The following is a 21,687-nucleotide window of genomic DNA, read 5'->3' on the forward strand; positions in this document are numbered from 1 at the left end:
GAAGTCTTGTGCAATATTGAGGGACATGAAATTACTTTTCTGGAAGAAATGAGATTATTATGACTAGATTTATGGACTCTTAGCCAGACATCTTACCGCAGAAGAGACGTGCTGAGTCTCTGATGTTGGTATTTCTATTTTCTGTGCCATTTATCAAGCTGGATTCCCTACTACAGTTATACTGTAATTCTCAAATTAATAGATGGAAAATATTAAGATTATTACAGTCTTTGACACTGAGGAATTGTTTTGTCTTCAGTGTCATTACGGGAAACTGAAAAACTTGTATAAACTTGAAAATCTTGCTGATGGTAGTGGTTAATGTTGCTCAGAGTTCAGTAGAAGACAGCAAGTTTCAAAATACTATGTATTTGGTGTATGAAAAATACATACAAATCATCCTGACATTTCTGCCTAAAATACCTTTTAATAAGATCAGTCAAGAAAACCCAAATCCAGCTGACTGTGTGATACATTCTAATTGGTACAGAAGCACTTCTATGTGTAGAGCAGCACTAGTTTGTGAAAGCTGCAGGCACCAGGTGACTGCAGATAATAGTCCCCGTAACCCATCAGAGCAGCAGAATTTGTCATTCCTTTCTCTTGATTTGCAGTTAACTGGCAAAGTGGGAAATTCCATACAAGGTATTCGTGCTTCTTGCACAGAACTTGTTACCTGTGTACACTTCAGCCTGTCATGTTGCTTTTAAAATGGCAGTTTTGTGCCTTTGGTGAAAGTTGGTGATCATATCCTAACTAGTCTTTGGAGTTTCCCCTTCCATTAGGCTTATCTAGTTCAACTTGCATGGTTTGCTTTCCATTTTTGTTGCTGTTGTAGATGCTGTTATGCTGTAGAAGGAGTGGAGATGTTGGCTAAAAATCAGACCTGGTTTTGAGCTTGTATTGGTGGTACCTGAGAGTTTAGTGTATAGCTCCTTTGGTATTTGCATGTAGAAACTTAGAAGAAAGGAAAATTATGGATCCAGAAGAGGCTTTCTGGCCCCAGACTTGGGAAGGGATGGAAGTGAATGGAAAGAAATGACTGATGACTTCTCTTTTGGGATCTCTAATAATTACAAGCTCTCATAGAGGTAGAGCAATTTCTGCTGTGTCTTGCTTGGAGTTTGGCTTTGTTTGGTAGTAGGATTCATATATGAGAGTGATTTTATTAATTACTATTTTTAGTGTTACATTTTCTGGGAACAGGAGGGTGAGGAATAGTTGGAATTTTTAAGAATGAATGATGGGTGTTGGAACACTGGATGAACTGCTGGAAAATGTTCAGTCATTTAAGAGGCATGTTTTCCTGAGGGAGGCGTTGAAAGCTTGGAGCACTTTCATGGTCGTAGTGACACACTGAAGTATTTTGTGCTGTTACCAAAGGAGTAAAGATATATTTCGTAATATTGGCATTCTTATGCCCTTCCTCTGTGAAATATAACCATAGGAGTCAATAGAAAGGAATGTCTGACTTGTGATAAAGGTATGATTCAGTGAGAGGCAGACAGCTATATTGTTTGTATTAATTCATTGATTTGGGCCTTGAGTCTGTTTTGGGGTAAATCAGAAGATGATTTCACTAGTAGGGCTTACAATTAAAGCTTTCTGCATGTGTAAGGAGCTGTTGAACATCAAGACAAGTATAAGTGAAGTTAATACACTTTGTTTAATGAGCTAGGACGTGAGTGGTCTAATTAACCATGTTTTCTACACCTGTAGTGATGCTAATTCCCATGTCCAAGAAAAGATCTTCCATGTGTTCTGTAGCATAGACTTAGAAATAGGTACCTGGAAGAAGTGTGTGGTTTTCATGTACATCAAGATACACAATAAATTGTTTCCAGTATTTCTAATATTCCAGTATTCCAAAGGATGCTGGGGAGGGACTCTTCATTAGGAGCTGTAGTGACAGTACAAGGTGTAACAAGTGAAAACTGAAACAGGAAGTTTAGATAGGATATAAGGAAGAAGTATTTTACTGTAAGGGTGGTGAGGTACTGCAACGGGTTGCCCAGGGAAGTTGTGAATGCTCCATCCCTGGCAGTGTTCAAGACCAGGTTGGATGAAGCCTTGGGTGATACGGTTTAGTGTGAGGTGTCCCTGCCCATGGCAGGGGGGTTGGAACTGGATGATCTTAAGGTCCTTTCCAACCCAAACTATTCTATGATTCTATGATTTCCAGTATGTATACCAGGATGGACTATTACTGTATGAAGACTTTGGTGATGACTGATGAGCATTTTCCTTGGAGGCCTTCTTTGCAAGAGTCCATTCACCATGAGTGTATTTTGCTCATCATTTCATACTTAGTTGAAAGTTGGTTTTATTTGTATTTTGGTGGGTCCCAGAGGTGATGTTCAACCATATCTCATTTGTGTGAGCAAAGCTGGTGATACATTTTTAGAGAATTAAATAACTCTATGCACTAGTTGAGCACAGTGACCTATTCTCTTAGCAGCAATGGTCAAAACTGATGCTCATTCCTAAAGAAATGAGATTTGTGGGAGGGGTATCTTGCAGGGCTGCCTACATTCTCACTTCTCAGTCAGTTTTTGATAATGTTGGATTTTAGTCAAGCTTTGAGTACAGGTCTCCAAAGGTGGTTGTATTCTCCAAGCTTTATGCATACGGGTTATACCAAATTGAAGCAAGAGAACTCTTCGTGCTCTCAGTATGAATTTCCCTACTAGACACTGAATAATCCCAATGAAAGGAAAGTGCTACAACTGTTCTAAACCCAGGAGAACCTTCAGCCATGCTTTTACACAGTTTGACAACAGAAAGTGCATTTTTAAGACACTAACTTCTAAGAAATTAGGTTTAATCATTTCCCTTATCACTGAAAATTTGCATTTCGGTTCTGTTGGATGGTGTTACTGTTAGAACACTTGGCTTTGTTGGCCTCGTTTTTATTTTGCTCCATGATTTTGGGATATTGGTTGCATCACTCCAGTAACAGGATTTTGGAGAATGCTGGATAATGAGATGAGAAGGGTTTTTTTCAACCTACTGTTTAATTTCTGTAAATCATATGATCTTAGAGCTTTATGAGTTCTATGATTAATCAAATCTGTCTTAAGTAGAAGTATGGGAACGGTGAAGGAGTTTGGGAGGATTTTTCTTTGGTTTTAATACTGACTTTTGTTTGTGCTGAATAAATTTCTAGAAATTCTCGTACTTATATCATTAAGAAAAAATGCACAATTCTTTGTGTTCCTAAAATTCACGTACATAATATAAAATGATGAACTAATACAGGAAAATGTCGCGTCAGATGCTAGCGGGTGTAAATCTCTGTTAAGATAGGTGTATGAATTCTGTGTTTAATGAGTTCTCCTATGAATTGATGGTTGTCTCTGTAGGCAGATGTATACTCCAGGATTACTTGTTTGTCTTTGGGGTGTAGATTTAAACTTCATCAAGAAATAATACAGGGTTTTTTTGGATGACCGCAAGACAAGATTTTACAGTTACTCCATGTTTTTGAATGTTAAAAGGTGAATAGATACGTCCAAAATTCTTAATACATCTGCATATGCTTATAGATTTTCTTGGTTTTAGGAAGACAGAGAGAGAAGTCGTTATTCAAAGGAAAACTGGAGACAAGAAGGTTTCAATCTGGTTCTGTCTCAGCATAGATGTTAGATAACTTGTTTGTATCCACTTTTCCAAAGCGATAGGTGAATGTACACCATTCTTTTTAATGGTCACCTTGTTTTAATACAACCCTATTTCTACATGTGTAGGTGGTTGCTGAACATCCAGATGCTTCAAGTGAGGAGATTGAAGAATTGCTCGAATCGCAGTGGAACATGCTTAGTGAAAAACAGAAAGCTCGCTATAACACAAAGTTTGCCATAGTGACCTCTCCCAAATCTGAAGAAGACTCTGGTAAACGTAAAACTGTGCTAGTGTACTCTAACTAAATTTGATATACATAGTGGCGTTAAACTAAGCACATATTTGAGACCTGTAGGGAAAACAGCTTTCACTGTTTTCCAGTTTTAATTCTTGGTGTTTGTGCCAATAGCAAAGGAATGCCAATGGTTACAATAAACACAACCCATGAAGTCTACATTTCTTGCTCATTGTTCTGAAAAGTTGTTATATGTAAACCTACTGTTTAGAGATTGCTGATTTCTCATTCTTCTTCTGCCCATAAGCAGCTGCCATTGCATCCACTGCCAGTATGAGTGGATGGTGGGAAGGGAAGACGAAGTGTTGCTACTCATAAAATTCGAGGGGTTTTCTTCATAGAATACTTAGGAAATGGTTTAAAAAGTTTAATCAGTGCTATGTGTTTTCTTAATATATACCTAAAGTATATTACCTCATCTCACCATCAACTCAGGAAGAAGTATTCCTAACTTTATGCTGAAACTTTCATCCATTTGGCATTTGATTATGCTACTCAAAGTGTGTAGGACATTGTACACGATTGTAAATACTCTTTATTTTCTCTCTCTTTCTTTGTTGCTGTTGTCTAGCATTTGGGTTTGATAAACAGTCTCAATTATATTGCAAAATATTGGAGGGGGTTTGGAGTCACTTATCTGAGAAAGGAGGAGGAAGATAGTTTGACATTTGCATGAACTTTATCAAATTTAGCCATCCTTGTTCAAATTTGAATAGCTTTACAGCACTGTAAGAAGACTTACAATGGAAGTATTAGAAGCCAACAGGTGCTGCTTTGGGCAATGACAAGAATGAGAGGGAGTGTTTGACAGTTTGTGAGACTTGGAAAAACTTGTATAAAAATGGCAGTCAGTTTTGTTAACTGTGTGTGTGTGAAATAACATTTTGTGGAAAATTGAAAAGTTTTTAACTTAAAATTTTAAGTGTTAAATATTTGGATATCAGTTTAAAAAAAAAAAACACATTCTGTATCTCTCAAGGTTCATCATTGAAGAATATTGGAGAGGCCAAACGTAAAGTGTTTCAAGACTCACCTAAAAGGAGATCAAGATCCAGAAGTAATTGAAATTTGTGTTGTGTGCAAATAGTTCATCATTATAAGTAGCTATTGAGTGTATTTTTTTATGTAATCTCCCACGTATCATAATCTCTTTATTTTTATCTCAGATGTTGTCTTCCTTGGCGTTAGAATTTTAATGGATCCCAAATTAAATATCTAAACACTGTAGTGCTGAATTTTGTTCACCTTCCTCAGTGTCATATTGCAAGAAATGTAATTGAAATTGTACCTGTACCAGGTGTTTCTAGTACATATATTGTGTACGTTTAGAATTATCTGCAGATGAAAACATGTCAGTTCAATCATTCCCTAACCAGATCCTCTTAAACTTGGAAGAATATTGTGGGATTTCTTTTGCTGGCTTTTTGTAAGTAGCAGGTTCTCCTGGAGCCATTTCAGTCTGCTTTGTGGATTGAGTCTGATAATAGAATATGTCCTAGATTGTTTAAGATAAGAACATTAATTTGAAAATTATCCATATTTTCAAGTTGCTATATATTTTTTTATACTTACAGCTATTTGTTCCCACTGGAATAGAATGCTTGTAGCTGTAGGGCAATTTTCAGTTAACATGTTTGTGCCCTTGGAGCTTGCAATCTTCATGCTAATAATGCTCTGTAGCTTCTTAAAATAGAGTACTGGAAAGTGTAATAGTGTTCTCATTTCATCCTGATGGAACAGACCACTTCCTAAACCTTCATCTGTCTTTGAGGTAGAATGAGTACAACCAATAGCTGAACCTGTGGAAGGGATATGTAGGTTAGTCATTGATCTTTTGTAGTTTAGCAGCTGCTGGAACTTTACTGTGAACAATCATCTAAATATGTGAGTAAGTCCGTTGGTTTAAAATGACCAATGTGATTCTGTTCTTAGGATTTTGGTTCACAAAGGAAGGGGATATTACAGTCTCCTGTGAAATAGAAGTAAGCTTGTTAGAGCCTGAATTGCCATACCAGGAAAAGAGAATTAATCTGTACAGTTGGTGATATCTTGCCTTTTCCAGAGGCCCCTTAATAGATGTCACCAGTATCTCCATCATTTGGAGAACTCTAAGGAGACTTAAAGAGGAGACTTAATTCATTTAAGTGATAAGACACTATTACAAAGTAGAAAGAGAGTTAAAAGCTGTATAGATCAATCATGTGCACTCTGAGAATATGAAACCAATGTTGGGCAGTAATATTCAGTTCTTAAACTAGTGATTATACAGGTAGACTTGTCTTTCTAAAATAGCTTGAGTATGAAGCAGTTGATTTGGATGTGTTCTAGAGTTAGTCTTCAGTACCAGAAACCAGACCTTAAGCATTAAGAGGTCATTAAACTGTGTTAATGTTTAACCATGTTTTAAAAAATGACTGAAAGAAAAGTAACTTAAATAACTAGATCAGTTCAAAATAACTTGCAAGTGGGTTTTAGATTATTTTTCATGTAAGTTTCCCCCATCCCCCATCCCAAGGTAACTTACATGGAAATAAAAGAAAACAAAAAAAGAGGACAAAGGAACCTACAGAAGATTTTGAAGTTCAGGAAGCACCTAGGAAAAGACTCAGGATGGATAAACAGAATAATCGGAAGGTAATTATGTTGTTGGTTTGTTTGGGTTGATTTATAGCAGCACCAGTCACATTGCTGTAGTTAAGTTTGTCAGCATTTCCGTTTTCAGGGTTATGAAAGTAACCAAACTCTGGTAAATATTCAGAGATAAATGTGAGTTATTGCTGTGGGTTTTGTTCCTTTGGTTTTGAGGATGGAGGTATGACAATTGCACTTGATACTTAAAACTGTGGTGAAAATGTGTGTCTAAATCTGTTTCCCGAAGGAACGTGCAGAGGCATGACCTTTCTGTGTTGTCATGCTTTGTAGTTCTTTTTCTTTCCTCCTGAATTGGAGTTCAGAGATGTATATATACAGAGATGTAGAAAAATATCTTTAGTCAATACTTAATTTAGGCAGGTTTTTTTTGGGGGGAGAGAGGAAAACAAGCAAAGCAAAACAGAGAAACTACTTTTCAAGAACTGGAAGCCTATAGAACATTTTAGGGTGGCATGCTGACCCATTTGTTAACTTACATAGATGCAGTAAATATTACAGTATAGTTACTGCACAAATCACAGGCTCCTTCCTTTAGCTTGCTTGTGAGGATGATGATTTTCTGTACATAGGTCACTGAAACTAGGGGTATGGATACAGCCCAGATCTTGTAGAGACTTAAGCACAGGTTTATTTAGTCATGCATGTAGACCATGGGTTGAACTTCATGGGTTTTACTTGTGTGTAAAGCTTAGCTCAAGTGTTTTCAGTATCGTACTGTAGTGTATCACAGACCTCATCTCAGGATTTCAGTAGTACTGTGATTAAATGAAGCAACCTAATATAAGGAAAGGTAGTTGATTTATTTTTAAATGCAGTATGGAAGTCACATATGTCAGTGTGTTTGGTAGGTGGTTATTGTAGTGCCTCTGTGGATATTGTGGGTATTCAGACAACTTGTCTAGAGTTCAGTATAAAAATAAAGAGAACTTCAGATACCCAGGCTTAATGAGCTTATTAGCAAGGGACAAAGACAATTCTTAACAGAAATGTTGCTACCTTTGCGAAAAGGAGGGCCAAAACTAGTTCTTGCATTTCTTGCTCTAATGGGTTAGTTGTTGAATATTCATCTCATGTCCTAGGAGAATTTTTTGGGTCCTTTTTAAACTTCTCTAATGGATTTAAATTCACTATAATACACTAGATCCATAGAATAATCGAGTTTACTTATTGCAATTAATTCCTGCTTTGAAGTCCCTGTTTTGCTTGCCCCTAAAGTTACTTCTTTACAATCCCACCAGCGTTTGTACGCTGCAGTTAGCCTGTATTATCCCAAGCAGAATGAAAGGTGATTGCAGTGTAGCTCATGCAGATGAAGTTGTTATAGGTTTGATGCTGTGGCACAGATGTGACTACTAACAGGAAAACGAATGAGATTAATTATTTCCAGAAGATACCCCTAATAATGCTTACTAATGTGCATTTAAAAGGTGTTGTTGTCTATCTGATCCATTTATCAGAACTAGGTACTAGGAACCCGGTGTGTGTAAATATCAGGTAATTTGGAAACTCTAAACTCATATAGCAGTGTTTGTGCTTCTGTCCACAGAAGGGTTATATATTGTGGAGTCGTTGCTGTGTGGTTTCTTTTATGAATTATCTCTGAAGTCGCTTTCCTGCATTCACCAGCCCAGGGTACTTCTAGCTGTATGTGCTGCCTCTTAGTAAAACGTGTAGTGAATGACAGTGAAAATGCTTATGTAATGATTCAAAAAGCAAACTCTAACCAAGCACCTTCCTTCTGCTATTCCTAATTTACCTACAGGCTTTTGTTACAATCATTTTGGATAGGAGGAACTTGAATGATGTGTTCTCATTACTTCTTGCATGAGAGTCATCCTCTCCTTTTTGTCCTTAATTCTCATTGACAAAATACGAATGTTCTCTCACAAAGTAACTAAGCCATAAGTACCCATATGGAAGTCTTGAACAACTAATTCGCTTATCCATGCTTTCATGATGTACATAAGATGCACATTAACAAAATGGGGGTTCTGTAAAGCATGCTTTAAATTTAAGAGTGAACTGTACTGTATGTTTGCTTTCATTTTTACACTGAAGTGTAGCAGTAATCTTAGAAAACTGATATTGGGAGCGTCTGGTGGCATTAGTGGTAGGGCATGTTATCTGCTGAGAAGCCAGTAAAAGCACAGTGTAGCACATCTGTAGTGCAGTAGTCATTCATATTTACTTTCGCAAAGGAAACCAGTTCTCTGGCCTCTGAGGTGTTTGCCTGCACATCTTTTGCAAAGCTGAATGTCAGATGAAGACTATAAAAAGTATGCAAAACCTTCTGTTGAGTAGTATTATTCTTACTGATTAAGGGAGCATTTGTCAGGGTAGGCATTCTTGGCTATGCTTTTGGTGACTTATTACTTTGAATGAATTTGTAAAATACAAAAAGGAAAAACATAGTGGTATGTGTAAAGGACAGAGTGTGATTTTGACAAAGCTTTGACAAAACCTTCCCCAGTTTTTGGCCCGAACTTTTAATGATAAATTCTCCATCTGGAGCAAATTTATGCTCACTTGAAAGTAGTGGGTTTTCTTTTGGAAATGCTGAAACAATCTTAACCATAGTAATTTAAACCATGGCACTGCTATAAGTTGTGGAGTTGAAAGCAAGCCTCTCTGAGACTTACAGTAATGCAGAGGGTTTATTCTCAGATTTATATACTAATCCTGCAACTTACCTTTAGTAATTGAAGGTTTTAATTTGACTAGTTTAGACAAAGAATAGTAAGGGTAATTTACCTGTTTTCTGTTCATTTAGAGCCCCCCTTTTGGTATGCTGAGTTTGGGATGGATAAGTGGGCTGATGGAATATTGTGTTTAATTTTCCCCTTTGTTTATGGGTTTGTACCCTGTGCTGTAAATGAGTTTTAAAAGTCACTTAAAACGGGGCTAGCTTAACTCCATTACCATTCAGATATTTGTAAAGACACTTTCTTTGGAATAGCCTAAATCCAGAAGTAATTGCCAGATTTATCCAACCACTCATAAATTAGGAGGTTTTTTATTTTTTCATATTTTTTTTTGTGACAGAGGGAGACAAGCAATGACAAAACAGCCAAAACAAACTCTTCTAAGGTCACAGAAACCTCCTCTTCACAAAAGAACCAGTCAGGTAATGTGGTCAGAATAAGTTTTAATGTCACTTTTTCAATTAAATAACTTAAACAGGTTGTCTGAGGCAGCAGCTGAATTTTGCTGATGCCATAACCAGTTACAGCCATGGTGCCACAGATGGGGTGGGGGGAATGTGCCCTCTTCCTCCACTACCACCATTTTACAACCTTATATTTGACTGAAATTGTGTATTGCTGATTTAGAGCAGCAGTTCACAAGTTCACCATTTGATGGCACCAAATTAAAGCTGTTGCCCTGTGATCTTGGCGAGCACTGATGCAAATCCTACTGCTCCAATCTGTCATTGTGCATTAGCCCAATAAAACAAGTGCAGTGACCATCAGTGTGATCAGTTACAATGTGATTTTAGTCCTTTTAAATGATGGTTGATGGGAGGCAGTGTGGAGCGCGAGGGGAATTCTGAATAACCTTGAACCAAAACCCAGAAGTTAGGCTTGTTAATGATGCTCAAGTTTAAGGTAACTTCTGTGATAGCATGCCTCTTTAGGTATTAAAATGATTTGCCAAAGACAAGTAAGCTTCAGCAAGTTCTGCACAATGTAGAAGTGGGGACATGCCATAGATAATGTCTGGTACCTGGCTCCAATGTATAACTTAACAAAGCTTTAGTGGTCCTCAGATTGTGATGAGATCATGTAGGCCTTCTAATGTTTATCTGAGGAGATAATTGTTACCTCTGCTTTAAAGAGGTCTAAGCCACAAGATATTTTAATAGAAATGAGCTTTGGGAAAACATTCTTTAGCCATTTTTAGTACATATTTGACTGATAGAAACCTCTTTATTTTTAAAATCAAGCCAAAACACAAGGTTCCAGAAATTTACTTAGCGTTCTCTCAGCCCTCCATAGGTGCCCAGAAGACCTACCCAAATCATTCCTTCCTTTAGCCAAAGGAGTATTTTTAAATGGCTTCAGGGAGATAACGTTTTAAAATTCCAAACTTCACTTTGTAAACCAAAATTATTTTACAGCAACGAAAAATCTGTCTGATGCATGTAAACCTCTGAAGAAGCGAAATCGGGCTTCAGCACCAGAGTCTTCAACTCTTGCTTTTAGCAAGAGTTCATCTCCTTCAGCTTCCTTAACTGAGAATGAGGTAAAAAAAAAGTGGTGTTTGCACACAGCCATTTAATTACAAAAATGATCAGGTGTGAATCTTGTTTAAAAACACAAAATCAAAGGCGAATTCTCTAACATTGGTGCTCTAGACAAGTTACAGTTTGGGCCTGTGTGAAACCTGTTAATGTGTGCATTGCAAATTCATTTATTGTAATACAGACGTCTGATTTGGGGACGTGGAGATATTATTGTGGTTTTTAATGTATTTACCAACAAGGTTTTAGAATTGTAACCTTCTATTAGAGGCAAAGTAAAATGCCAGTGTGTTCTGTATTTTCTTCTACAGACTTTATGTAAGTGTACTACATTAGTTACATTATGTAACTCAATATTGTCATGTTGCCATAGCTTTTATATTGAAGCAAGTTTCTTAATCCTCTATTTGATCTAGAACTGGACAGTTTTCTGAGCAGAGCCCCTTTAAGCTCAAATTAGTTTTCAGGCTGTTTAAGCACTATTTCTCTGATGCATACAGATTCATTGCCAGTAAACAGGCAGTGAAGGATGTATCTCTTTGATACTTACTAATCATAGTCTTAGCTCTGTGTATCTGGAACTGTTATTCTTCTCAATTGACATACAATAAATAAAATGTATGTATCAGAAGTGTATTCATACAATTTATTAAACCATTCCCTAGGTCATCTACACTATTAAAACCAGTCAGCCAAAGAGTGGCAGCATGAGGGTAAAGTATGCATGCTGTTTTGCAGGTGGATTCAGAAGTGTAGTTGGTAGGATGTAGTAAAATATCCATAGACAAACAGCTCCAAGCAGTTTGTATTACAAAAGCTGTAGAAATAATACTTTCTTGCTAGCAAGGGAGTAGGGCTTCCAGCTATGCTGGAGACTCTTTCATCTTTCCTAACAAAACGCATGAGGTGCTTAGACACTATAATGAATGCAGTTGAAATGTCTAGACAATATTGAATGAATACGGAATAAATGGTTTACCTTTGAGTGGGGAAAAAAAGGTTGCATGTTAATGGCTGTGTATCTTAATGTACAGGAAAAGATTCTAACCAAAAAATCCAATAAATTCTCTCACCTGTACCCCAATACAAAGCAAGTTCTACAGGAAGTAATGTCCATAGCAGCAGTCAGGAATTGTTCTTATTTTGTGTTCTCAGTAGAGAGACTCCCATATGTTGGCCTACCAGCTTCTGCTGTTTTGTCTTTACTGCTGGGACTTGCTCTTTGTATTTGGGACCATCTATTCAGCCAGACCAGTTTAAGAAACATACTGTCTTTTTGGCTCTAAATATGTATCTCTAAATATTACAGTCTCAGGAGAAAGATTCTTCTGTTTCTAGATAATATGTCTCTAAAATTATATCTTTGGAAATCTTTCTTGACCAAAGGTCCATTTTTTGTAGGATTTGGGGTTATGACTTAGTGGTTCACATGTAAAAAAGGATATGGTTTTATAGGCTGAGGTGGAAAGTTTAAAACTTAGCTCTTAATTTACTCACCTACCGCTAAACAGCAAAAGATGTGAGGAAAAAGAACATGGTGGTACACTGCTCAGAGATCACAGACTAGAAAATCAGTTTAGTGATTGCAAAGGTTTAAAAGGTTTTAAAATATGAAAACAACCCAAATCAAGATAACAGAAAATACACCCAGTCAAATAGCAGAGATTTTTGCAGGGCTGGGTGCAAGCCAGGAATAGATTAGTGGACTAGATCCTTAGATCATCTAAAGCTACACTAACCTCAACTTGTACCAAGTAAGGATTAAACCCAGTTTGCTTTCTGTGATACTAGATATATTTTGCCTTTGAATAAAACAAAAATGTGAGACATGTGTTTCTGAACTTGCTATTGATCCATTCTACAAAAACCCAGGAAATACCTAAATTTTGGGTTGTGTGTGTAGCTTTAAAAACTTTATTTTTCGCCTTTTGTATTATTACTTAGCACTTGTCTAAATAACTAAATGTGTGTGTGCCCTGAGAGCATACATCCAGAGAGGAACCTTCTCCAGAGTTTTTCCTAAGGGAAAGAGTTTAAAAACCAGACACAATCATGCAATGATGAAAGCTTTGCACAGATAATGTAATAGGATGTAACCCTTCTCAACATTAAATACATTTGGTGATTAACTTTTCTATTTCTGTGTTCACTATAGTACTTCTAAATGTTGAGTTAGATGCTCTCTTAACAAAGACAGGAAAGGTTCTGTATGTTCCAGAAGCACATACACCTCCACAAGCAATACTAAGTGGATTCTGGCCTTTGTTTCTTTTCCATCCATTTCCCCCCATGCTATCTGTAGTCAGCTGGTTCCAGAATGGAACCTGGATATGACTGTTATTTGCCAAGGATTGTTGCTAGCTGTACACCTCTTAAATCTCAGTGCATTGCAACTAGGTTTTAGGAAGGCTATGTACAGTAAGAAGGGTGTGCTCAGTTTTTTTCTTCTTTGAAAGATACATTTTTCTTGACCTTTTAAAAAAGTACTATCTTGGATGCTTTTTGCTATTGGGGATATTTTTTAACAGTGTTTATTTGAGATACTGCAGCATCAGTTGAGGCCAGATTTTTAATTGATAAGTTACTTTGGGTACGTAATCTACAGAGGATAGAAAAGGGGTGGGGGTTCTTAAGAGCAATCAATCAGAGATTGAAAGGTAACTTTCCCTCCCTTCAGTTCTTGTAAGATGGATGGGCAGAAGCAGAAGTTATTATACATGAATAAATAAATTTTATACCTGTGTTCAATCTTGAAATTAAATACTTCTTACTTCTAGGCACTTGATACCAGTAGTCATTTCCTCCCGTACTTCATGTCAGATATGACTCTGTTTAAAATCTGATTCCTAATGAGCAGCTGGTAGGTCAGATGTGAGGAAGGCACTCAACACTTTGAAGTCTGCAGAAGCTCGGAGTAGTATTTTACTGCCTGTGTCAGACATGGTGTAACCGTCCAAAAGCTCATACTTGTGAGGATACAGGTGGTGTATTCTTGTTTCCTTTTTTACCTCAGCCCTCCACCCCCCAGTAATGTAGTGAGAGAGTTAGAGAGTTTAACCAGTATTTTTTTACTAAATAAAAAAGGCTTTACATTACCGTTACTGCTGGATTATTGGCAGTGGGTTTGCAGGAAATATATCTGCTTTAGGTTTTCAATCCATTTTTCTGGGGTTTGGCTGGCTTCATTTAGGTTGGATGGGTTTGTTGACAGCAGATAAGTGTCATGGTATCCTGCAGTCTCTAGGTTCTACTTCTGAACTTTGTCAAAGAAATGGTAACTTTTTTGTGAGAGAGGACAAAATAAAGACCATGAAACACTCAATTCTTAGCTAGCCTGTCGTTCATTGTATCCTCATGCAGTATGAGCTGACCAGCAGATGGCAGTTCAAAGAAGCCTCAAAGAGGTTTTGACAGTGGTGTTTTTATCAGGAGTTCCTCATATCTTCCTTAGGGGGAATTCTTTGTATAACACCCAGTGTCAAAGCAAGCTCAGTTGCTGGTTCTAACTACAACTTCTTATGTTTCCAAGGCATAATAATGCAATTACAATAATGTAAACCTGAAGTTTTGCTCTTTTTCTGCATATTGAGCAGTAGATTTTTTTTCTTATTACTGATTTGAGGTAGATTTGGTTTATTTGCATTATTTAATGGATATTATCATGTGTGCACAATGGAGAAAACACCATTCTTAAAAGGTAAGATATTTGATTGAGAAGGCAGTCATGAGACATGTACAGCTTGCAATTGAAAAGTATGTCAGCTCCATTTATTGACACTGGAGTTTAGTTGTCCTACAGTACACAAGTAAACTATTTTAGGTATGCTTACTGAAGGTTAAAACTGTCTTTGAGATCCTAAAAATAGGAAGGAAGAAAGGAATTAACATTATTCTAAACTTAAGTACTGGCCTACAGCAAATAGAGCTGAAGCTAACCTTGGAGGTTGTTAAACACAATCGGTGTGCTTCTAGGTTCCATTCTGGCTTGCTGGGAGGGTAGTTTTCTCTTCGAAACAATATTTAAGAGTACTTTAAGGTATATAGTGCCACCTTAAATCTTCTGACTTAGCAGACAGTTGTTTCCTGTGTTTGTTTCTGTATGCCTATAGATGTTTTTTGGTTTTCTTCCCTGTTTCAAAGCACCAGTGAGCAGTCAGGGGTACATTTTTGTGGAACACTGCAAGTGATTGGACTTGTTTCTTGCTAAACCTCTGCTAAAGCCTCTAACAATTGCAATGACCTGCATCACCCACCAGATCAAATGGTTTGGTTACTGTGCTTCTACTTTCACATGGAAAAAAGTTCTAGGCATGACTTTTGTTCTTTGGCAGCACGTTCTGTGTAGAAAATTAAGTTTCTTTATGTAATTATCTTCACCTTATGTATTACTTAGGCTTCAGAGTGCAGAGAATCTGTTTGCTGAATGTTTACATGATGTAGGTTTTGATTCCGCATCCCCTACCAAAGTATCATGAGTATCTGTAGGCAATTTTATCATGTTTTAAAATGTTCTCATAGTTTGAATTAACTTTCCAGGCAAATTCAGAAATGCATAATATCCTTACCTGAAACGTCTAACTCCTGCTAATAATAAAAATGAAACTTGTCCCAGGCCGTCTTTTTTGCTCTTACAGTACTGTGTACACTTGTGGCACTGCATACTTAAAGAATTTATCTAGTCTAGCAGTATGGGCCAAAATACCATTCTTCATTCAGTTCAGGAATTCTTATACTGAAATAAAGGAAATGTTAACTGTAACTCAATTGGCTCTGTCAGTTTTTCTGTCTCTGTGTGGGTGCACGATAGATTGTCTTTTGAATACAGTCCGACCTGGTGTTTGTATGTTGCTTGTTGACTTACGCTCCTTTAAGTTGTGCTTAGATTAAACCAACCCCAACCCTGTAGCCACTGAGATATTGTTAATGAGCTAAAAAAAAAGGCAGTTGGGGTTTGTCTGTGGTAAGAGTAAAGAGTTTGCTTATCAGAACATGCATACTCCAACCTCTCTAGAGAAAGCTCTTGACCAGACCACTTCCTCCTGGATGATTGTGGTACAGCAATCACTGACTCTAAAGTCATGTCAGGAAGTCTGAGCCTGTAGCAGTGTCCTTAGTTTAAAGGAAAGTGGAACTTAATAGCCAACAGCATTTAGAAGTCATGGAAACATGCTTCTGAAATGCTTTTAGAAAGAAGCAGTGTATCTGTTAAAGATAGTGGATGACCCAAAAGAGGATGCCACTTAACCCAGTGAGGGTCTGACAGCTCGGAAAGAGAGGCAGGTCACTCTTTGTGGGCCCTTTCCTTGATGGATCCTGCTGTGGAGGTGACTTTCCTTCCACTTTTTTCTTTGGTAGGCAGTAATTTTCTGCCATGCTTTGTTTTCCTTTTATATACCCCAATCTTTAAAGTAAATATCCAGAGCGGTTTTGTTTCCATTTCATCTTCTACAGCCAGGATTATAAACCAAGAGATGCTCACGTAAAACGGGGAAGAGGGAGAGTTAACTTTTTTGGCTCTGGAAAATTTTGCCCTTTAGTTGCTTTTATAACTGCTTAAGCACAACGTGACAGAAGAACGCTGTCATCTTGAATATGACTAAGATTAAACTTTGTATTCTTGATGCTTAAGAAGTGCTGTTAAGTAAGGATACATGAGTAATATAAGAAGTGTTTTTATAACACTGAGTTAATAAAGTGAGAGTTTTCAGAGGAAAGATTATCAGTTTTTAATGGAAGTAGGTAGCTGGAAGTCTGAAAAGGTGTGCGCCTGATGGAGTAATAACTGGTGAAGCCCATTCCAGTGTGTGTGTACCATAGGTGCATAAATGTTAGCAACTTCTTCACTCAGAATTCCCAATTTTACTTTAAACCTTCAAACACTGGGCAGAGAAGGCTTGCCTGAATGGGATCTAGGAGAGAAGTCCCAGTGAAGCTGGGAAGAAATGTGAATGTTGTTCACTTTGCAATTGCAAACACACAGTGAGTAGTAGTTGAAACTTGCTTCTGCTCCATGAGGCATGAGTTTTTGCATTAACAAATACTGATGCTCTAGTCCTTTAGGACAATCTTTAGCCAGGAGGTACTTCCGGGGGGGAAGAAGCCACACAATCACCACCCCATCCCAACCCCCAGGATAACATTGAGCCATCAAAGATGCTTTTGGAGATCATCTTTTAGAAATGGAGGCTTAATCCTAAGCCTAACACAAAAAGCACGTTTAATAACCAGATCAACAGCTAGTTGAAGGCTAGTCTTGACAAGCAGAACAGTTGCATTTTTATGTTCTTAGTATGTTGAATTCTGAAATTCTCAGTTGTTTCCTTTTCAGGCCTAGAGTTTTTGAACCTTTTTTTCCTTGCAGTGACAGTGCAATGGTTTCACTGTCACTAGCATTTACTATTGGATTTTGGAGCTGTCTGAAAGGAAGTAGAAAATTTGGAATGGAAAAACAAAGCATGTTTCCCTCGGGTAGGTGAGAGGATGGAGCAAACGTTCCCGTCACTGTTTCAGTTCATCCTCACCTGCCTCTTTGAAACACGGAATCGTTTGAATTTTTAAATCCTAGGCTACCCTCCCTTGTCTCCTGCATCACTTTGACTGGATGCCAGGGAAAATACGTCAGTACCTGCCTCTTTTTTTCTTTTTAAAGTGAAATCTCAGCCATCCAGATGTGGAACTAACGATGCCATTTGCACAGTTCACCCACGTGACTCTGGAAATACGCAGGCTGAACGTACATACCAGCTTGTATCCTACCTTTCCCCCCCCCCCCTCTATTTTTAAGCCAGGGGCAATGAAGAATTAGCTCACATTCCTGCTGGGGTGTGTGGCTGGAATCAGGTACCTGGTTGCAAAAGAAATGCTTAAAGAGCTGTAGGCTTGAACTCAATGTTTAGATGTACTGAATGGTCTGCGAAACGTTCCCCTGCGCTAGTGCTTATCCTTTCACCTCTGCACGCTTTAACCGGTGGTGCAGTGAACTGAAACTCCATGTTGCAGCTGAGGGAAGTCTTGCAGTAGGAAAAACATTTGAGAAGTGGTTTTGTACACAGTGCTTCAGTCAAATAATCTTCTGCCCTCCTCCCCCTTCATCCTTGTAGAAAGCCTCAGTCAAAAGGCCAAATTAAGAATATAAACAAACTCACAAGGTGCACATACCTGTCTCAGTTTAATTCCATTTAATACGTTAGTGTCTTAAGTCTTTTTTTAACTGTACAGTTGCACACATTTCCTCCTCTTTGCTTAGCCTGCCCAGCACCCTACATCAAAAAAATCCCTATTTAGTCCATGCAGTCGTGAAAAGGAAACTCCAGGATTCCCCAAACAGGCTTTGCATCTTTGTGCACATTTGCACAAAATGGGGAAAAGTAGTTCAGGATGCAGCATAAATGAGTACATCTCATCCTTATATTTAGTAATTAAGCAGTTGCCCAGTATTCAGTTGCAAGAGCATCTTCATTCAGTTAAGAATTAATGCTTTTATAAGCATTCTTACATTGTCTATCTAAAAATAGGTTGATGTTTGTTTGAAAAGAATCCATTAAACACTTTGGTTAATGTGAACAGGGAATTTCAGAATATAGTTCAAAAGAAGATTAAAAATACTTTGGGGATAGAGAGTCTTGATGTGCTGATTCCTGTGCCATTGTGGGTCTGAGTAGCTATTGCCATAAAGAAAGCTGTAGTGGTATAAGAGGTACGATCGAAATACATTGAGATGAGTAGGCCCAATTCTTAAACTAATGATAGATTTGTATCCATGGATAAAACTATAGTAATAAAACCAAGGAATTTACAGAGATGCCAACATTTTGTCTCAGATTGACTCAGTTAGAAGTATGATTCCAATAACAAAGCTATAAAGAACTCAGAAAAAATGCAGTAATGTGTCCTTACGTGTTCCCTATGAGTCTTAGGTGTGTGAGTAGCGATTAACTGATGCACATGGGAAAGGAAGGATTTGCCTCGGGAGCCTGGCAGTTAATTTGTTGCTTCTGATATGCTGAACCTCACTGAGCCCTGAAGTAAATTCAGCCCAAAAGAAGGTCAAAGCTCATGGTTTGCTTTTTAGGCCAGTTTCCCCCTTTCCCTCGCTTGTGTATGCAGAGGCGCAGTTTCCGGTTGAAAGAGCTGCGTTTGATTTCTGAAATGCCACCCGGTTGCTCAGAGCTCGTGCGGAGCCGTGCGAGAGCCTCTGCAGGCACGTCCTCGCAAAGCAGTGTTGACGTTCAGTAATTGAGGGAAATGGGAAGGAAAGCCTGGCTGATGTGCAGAATGGGAAGTGTGATGGTGCTTGTGATGATGCCAGCTTCTGCAGAATGAGGGGCTCTTCTGAGTTGCAGCAATTGCTAATAGTGGAGGTGATTATAGAATTGGGGTACGATGTCGTTGCAGAAACTTGGCACTCACTGTAGATCCGAAGTGAGCAGTCTTGCCTTTTTTTCCCCTAAATTTGTACTCTTACAAATAATACTTGGCCTTTATGCGAAATGAGAAGTGACTCAAAATACAAACCAGAATGCAACAGCAAACCAGCAGTGGCTCCCAATTGCTGATTAACAGGCTTCGCCACTAATCTAAATGTTTGGTTACTTTGAACCTTGGCCTGACTATCAGAACAGTTACACACAGTTTACTTTGCTAAGGAGGTTGTATTACAAAAGTAAGGAAAAGACATGCTCTGACATGATCGCAAAGGAAAGATTTACGTTTGTAAGTTAGCAAAGGAAAAAGCCCCCCAAACCTATGCTGATTTTTACTTAATGCTGTGACTTGGGTGCTTGTATGTGAGCTATTATGGAAAGTTGCATTAAACCACAAAAGCATTATGTTTAATTTTAGATGTGGCTGTGTTTCACGTCAGTGTGAACTGATGTCCAGCAATCGTCTTGTAAATCACCTTTAGTTAGTGACTGTTTCAATCTAAAGGCATTCTTATTGCAAAATTCAGCTGTCCCTTAGTGGATCAGAACCTCTCAGTGCTGTTGCCGTTTGCTTGGGGTACAAATACAGTTTTCCCAAACATCTCATCCTCTACCTGTCACTACGTTTTAAGTCCTTAATGAGAAACATTAGGTGAAGGTTGCCTTAGCCTCTTCTACACATGCCTGAAGGGACAGACACCTATTTTCCTTCCCTGATATTTCCATCATCTATTCTGGAATAACTTGAGCTGAGGTCTTGAATTCTGGCTCTCTTAATAGAAAGAGCTTTCCCAAAAGATGTTTATATAGAATAGGGCTTATTTGTAAAGGGAGATAGTTGGTAGAGAGTGTTTCACCTTCTGCAGGATATAAGTGAGGGTCAAACTGAATTATCCTGAAGAAATACTTCCCTCACTTATAACAGGGAATCTGCTGATCTCTGCCTCAATTAGCCCCCTAAAATTAGCAATATAACTCAGGTGATGGTGGAGTGGATGTGAGCTGTGTACATGAGTTACATATAATGTGGCTGTTGGATGTGTTGGCTAAACCTTCGACCATGGTAGCAGTGATCAGAGATGTGTTCTGCAGCAGCAGCAGCCTGCCTCAGGCAGTGCAAGTGTATCACTGAGCTTCTTGTGAATGTATTGATTCTTAGGAGTTGTGACTGCCGTAAGCAGGTATCCAGGCTTGTCTGTGGAGTGCAAAACTGGTAGTTAATAGAGCGTTTGATTTGTGAAGTAAGTGAAGCTCAGGACAGCCGCAAAAGAGAGATCTTGAAAGATCCTCTCAGTCTGTTAGCCAGACAGTTGATAAACTAAAGGTATTTTGTTCATGCTATATGTGTTGGTATCCATGCTTGAAATCCAGCATTAATCTATAGGCGGGTGTAAATTGCCAGGTTTTATCTTGAATGAACTGATAGAATTTGGCTTTTGTGGTTACATTTGTGGTGCAGAGTTTGATTCTTGCCAAAACTGCTCCTTTTTGGCTCAGTAACCGTTTAATTTAAATGAAGGGCTGGTGCATTCATTCTGAGGCAGTGAAATTTCAGTTCTGTAGGAAAATGGCTGTCTATCTATGGTTCACAAATGGCTTTTGTGACCTATGTCTAGGGGGGTTTTGAAAAGCTGTCATCTGCCATAGGGTTACCTTATCATATAGACATCTGCATCTTTCTTTTGAACATTTTACAAGTGTCTAAAGCAAAGCAAAGCTAGGGAGCCATTGCTTTGAAACAAACATCATTCTGTTGTGACTGTATTTGTCCCTGGATATGTTCTGTTTCTCTGCTCTGCCTTCAAACGTAGTGAGCTGGGGGAAGAGGAGTGTTTCCCTCAAGGGCAAGACTGTAGCTTTTGCTGCTGGAGAGGAGGCTGTCTTAACTCTTAAGGTGTGCTGCACAAATGGGTTTTCTCGGGGTTTTGCATGTACTTTGTGGTGTGGGGAAAAGATGGGAGATAACCATAGTGTCAAGTTAACATAAGACTGTTTATTTTACAACATATAGCCCTTTTTTTTTGTAGTAGAAAGTCTACTTCCTTAAGTAGACCTTCCAGCTTATGTTTTCGGTTTGGAGGTTTTCACTGTGGCTTTTTTCTTTCCTAAACATGACTAATTTTGGCTAGTTGGAACAGGAACATAATGACATACTAATTAATGCTTCTGTGGGAATAGCTTAAACAGAAATAAGCATGTGTGGAAGTTTACTTCAACCGTAAGGGAAAAGGGGGTTGTGTTTTTGCCGAACTCCCACGCTACCTTTGTTCATCTGCCATTCCCAGCAAGAAGGGGCTGCTCCTGGCCACGTGCTCAGGTTGCATTTGCAGTTTACTGTTTCACAGCTCCTTCCAGGGGACAGAGATTTCCTGGTGCCTGAACAAAGCAATGACTTAACATGCAGTTTCTATTTACTGCTTCTAAAGCTCTAAATCTCCAAATCACTGCAGCTGTAG

The 21,687-nt window shown here is 38.3% G+C and overlaps 1 protein-coding gene across 1 annotated transcript in view; it reads left to right on the forward strand.

Annotated features, from left to right (window-relative positions):
* Nucleotides 1–21,687, forward strand: part of NSD2 (nuclear receptor binding SET domain protein 2) — a 76,497-nt gene that overhangs the window by 36,364 nt on the left and 18,446 nt on the right. Inside the window, exons 6-10 of the mRNA XM_034064567.1 lie at nucleotides 3,747–3,891; nucleotides 4,896–4,973; nucleotides 6,432–6,550; nucleotides 9,611–9,692; nucleotides 10,686–10,810. Coding sequence (XP_033920458.1) covers nucleotides 3,747–3,891; nucleotides 4,896–4,973; nucleotides 6,432–6,550; nucleotides 9,611–9,692; nucleotides 10,686–10,810 — 549 coding nt within the window. The remainder of the gene's footprint in view (nucleotides 1–3,746; nucleotides 3,892–4,895; nucleotides 4,974–6,431; nucleotides 6,551–9,610; nucleotides 9,693–10,685; nucleotides 10,811–21,687) is intronic.

The sequence above is a fragment of the Melopsittacus undulatus genome, chromosome 7 (assembly GCF_012275295.1).
Source record: "Melopsittacus undulatus isolate bMelUnd1 chromosome 7, bMelUnd1.mat.Z, whole genome shotgun sequence".
Taxonomy (NCBI): Eukaryota; Metazoa; Chordata; class Aves; order Psittaciformes; family Psittaculidae; genus Melopsittacus; species Melopsittacus undulatus.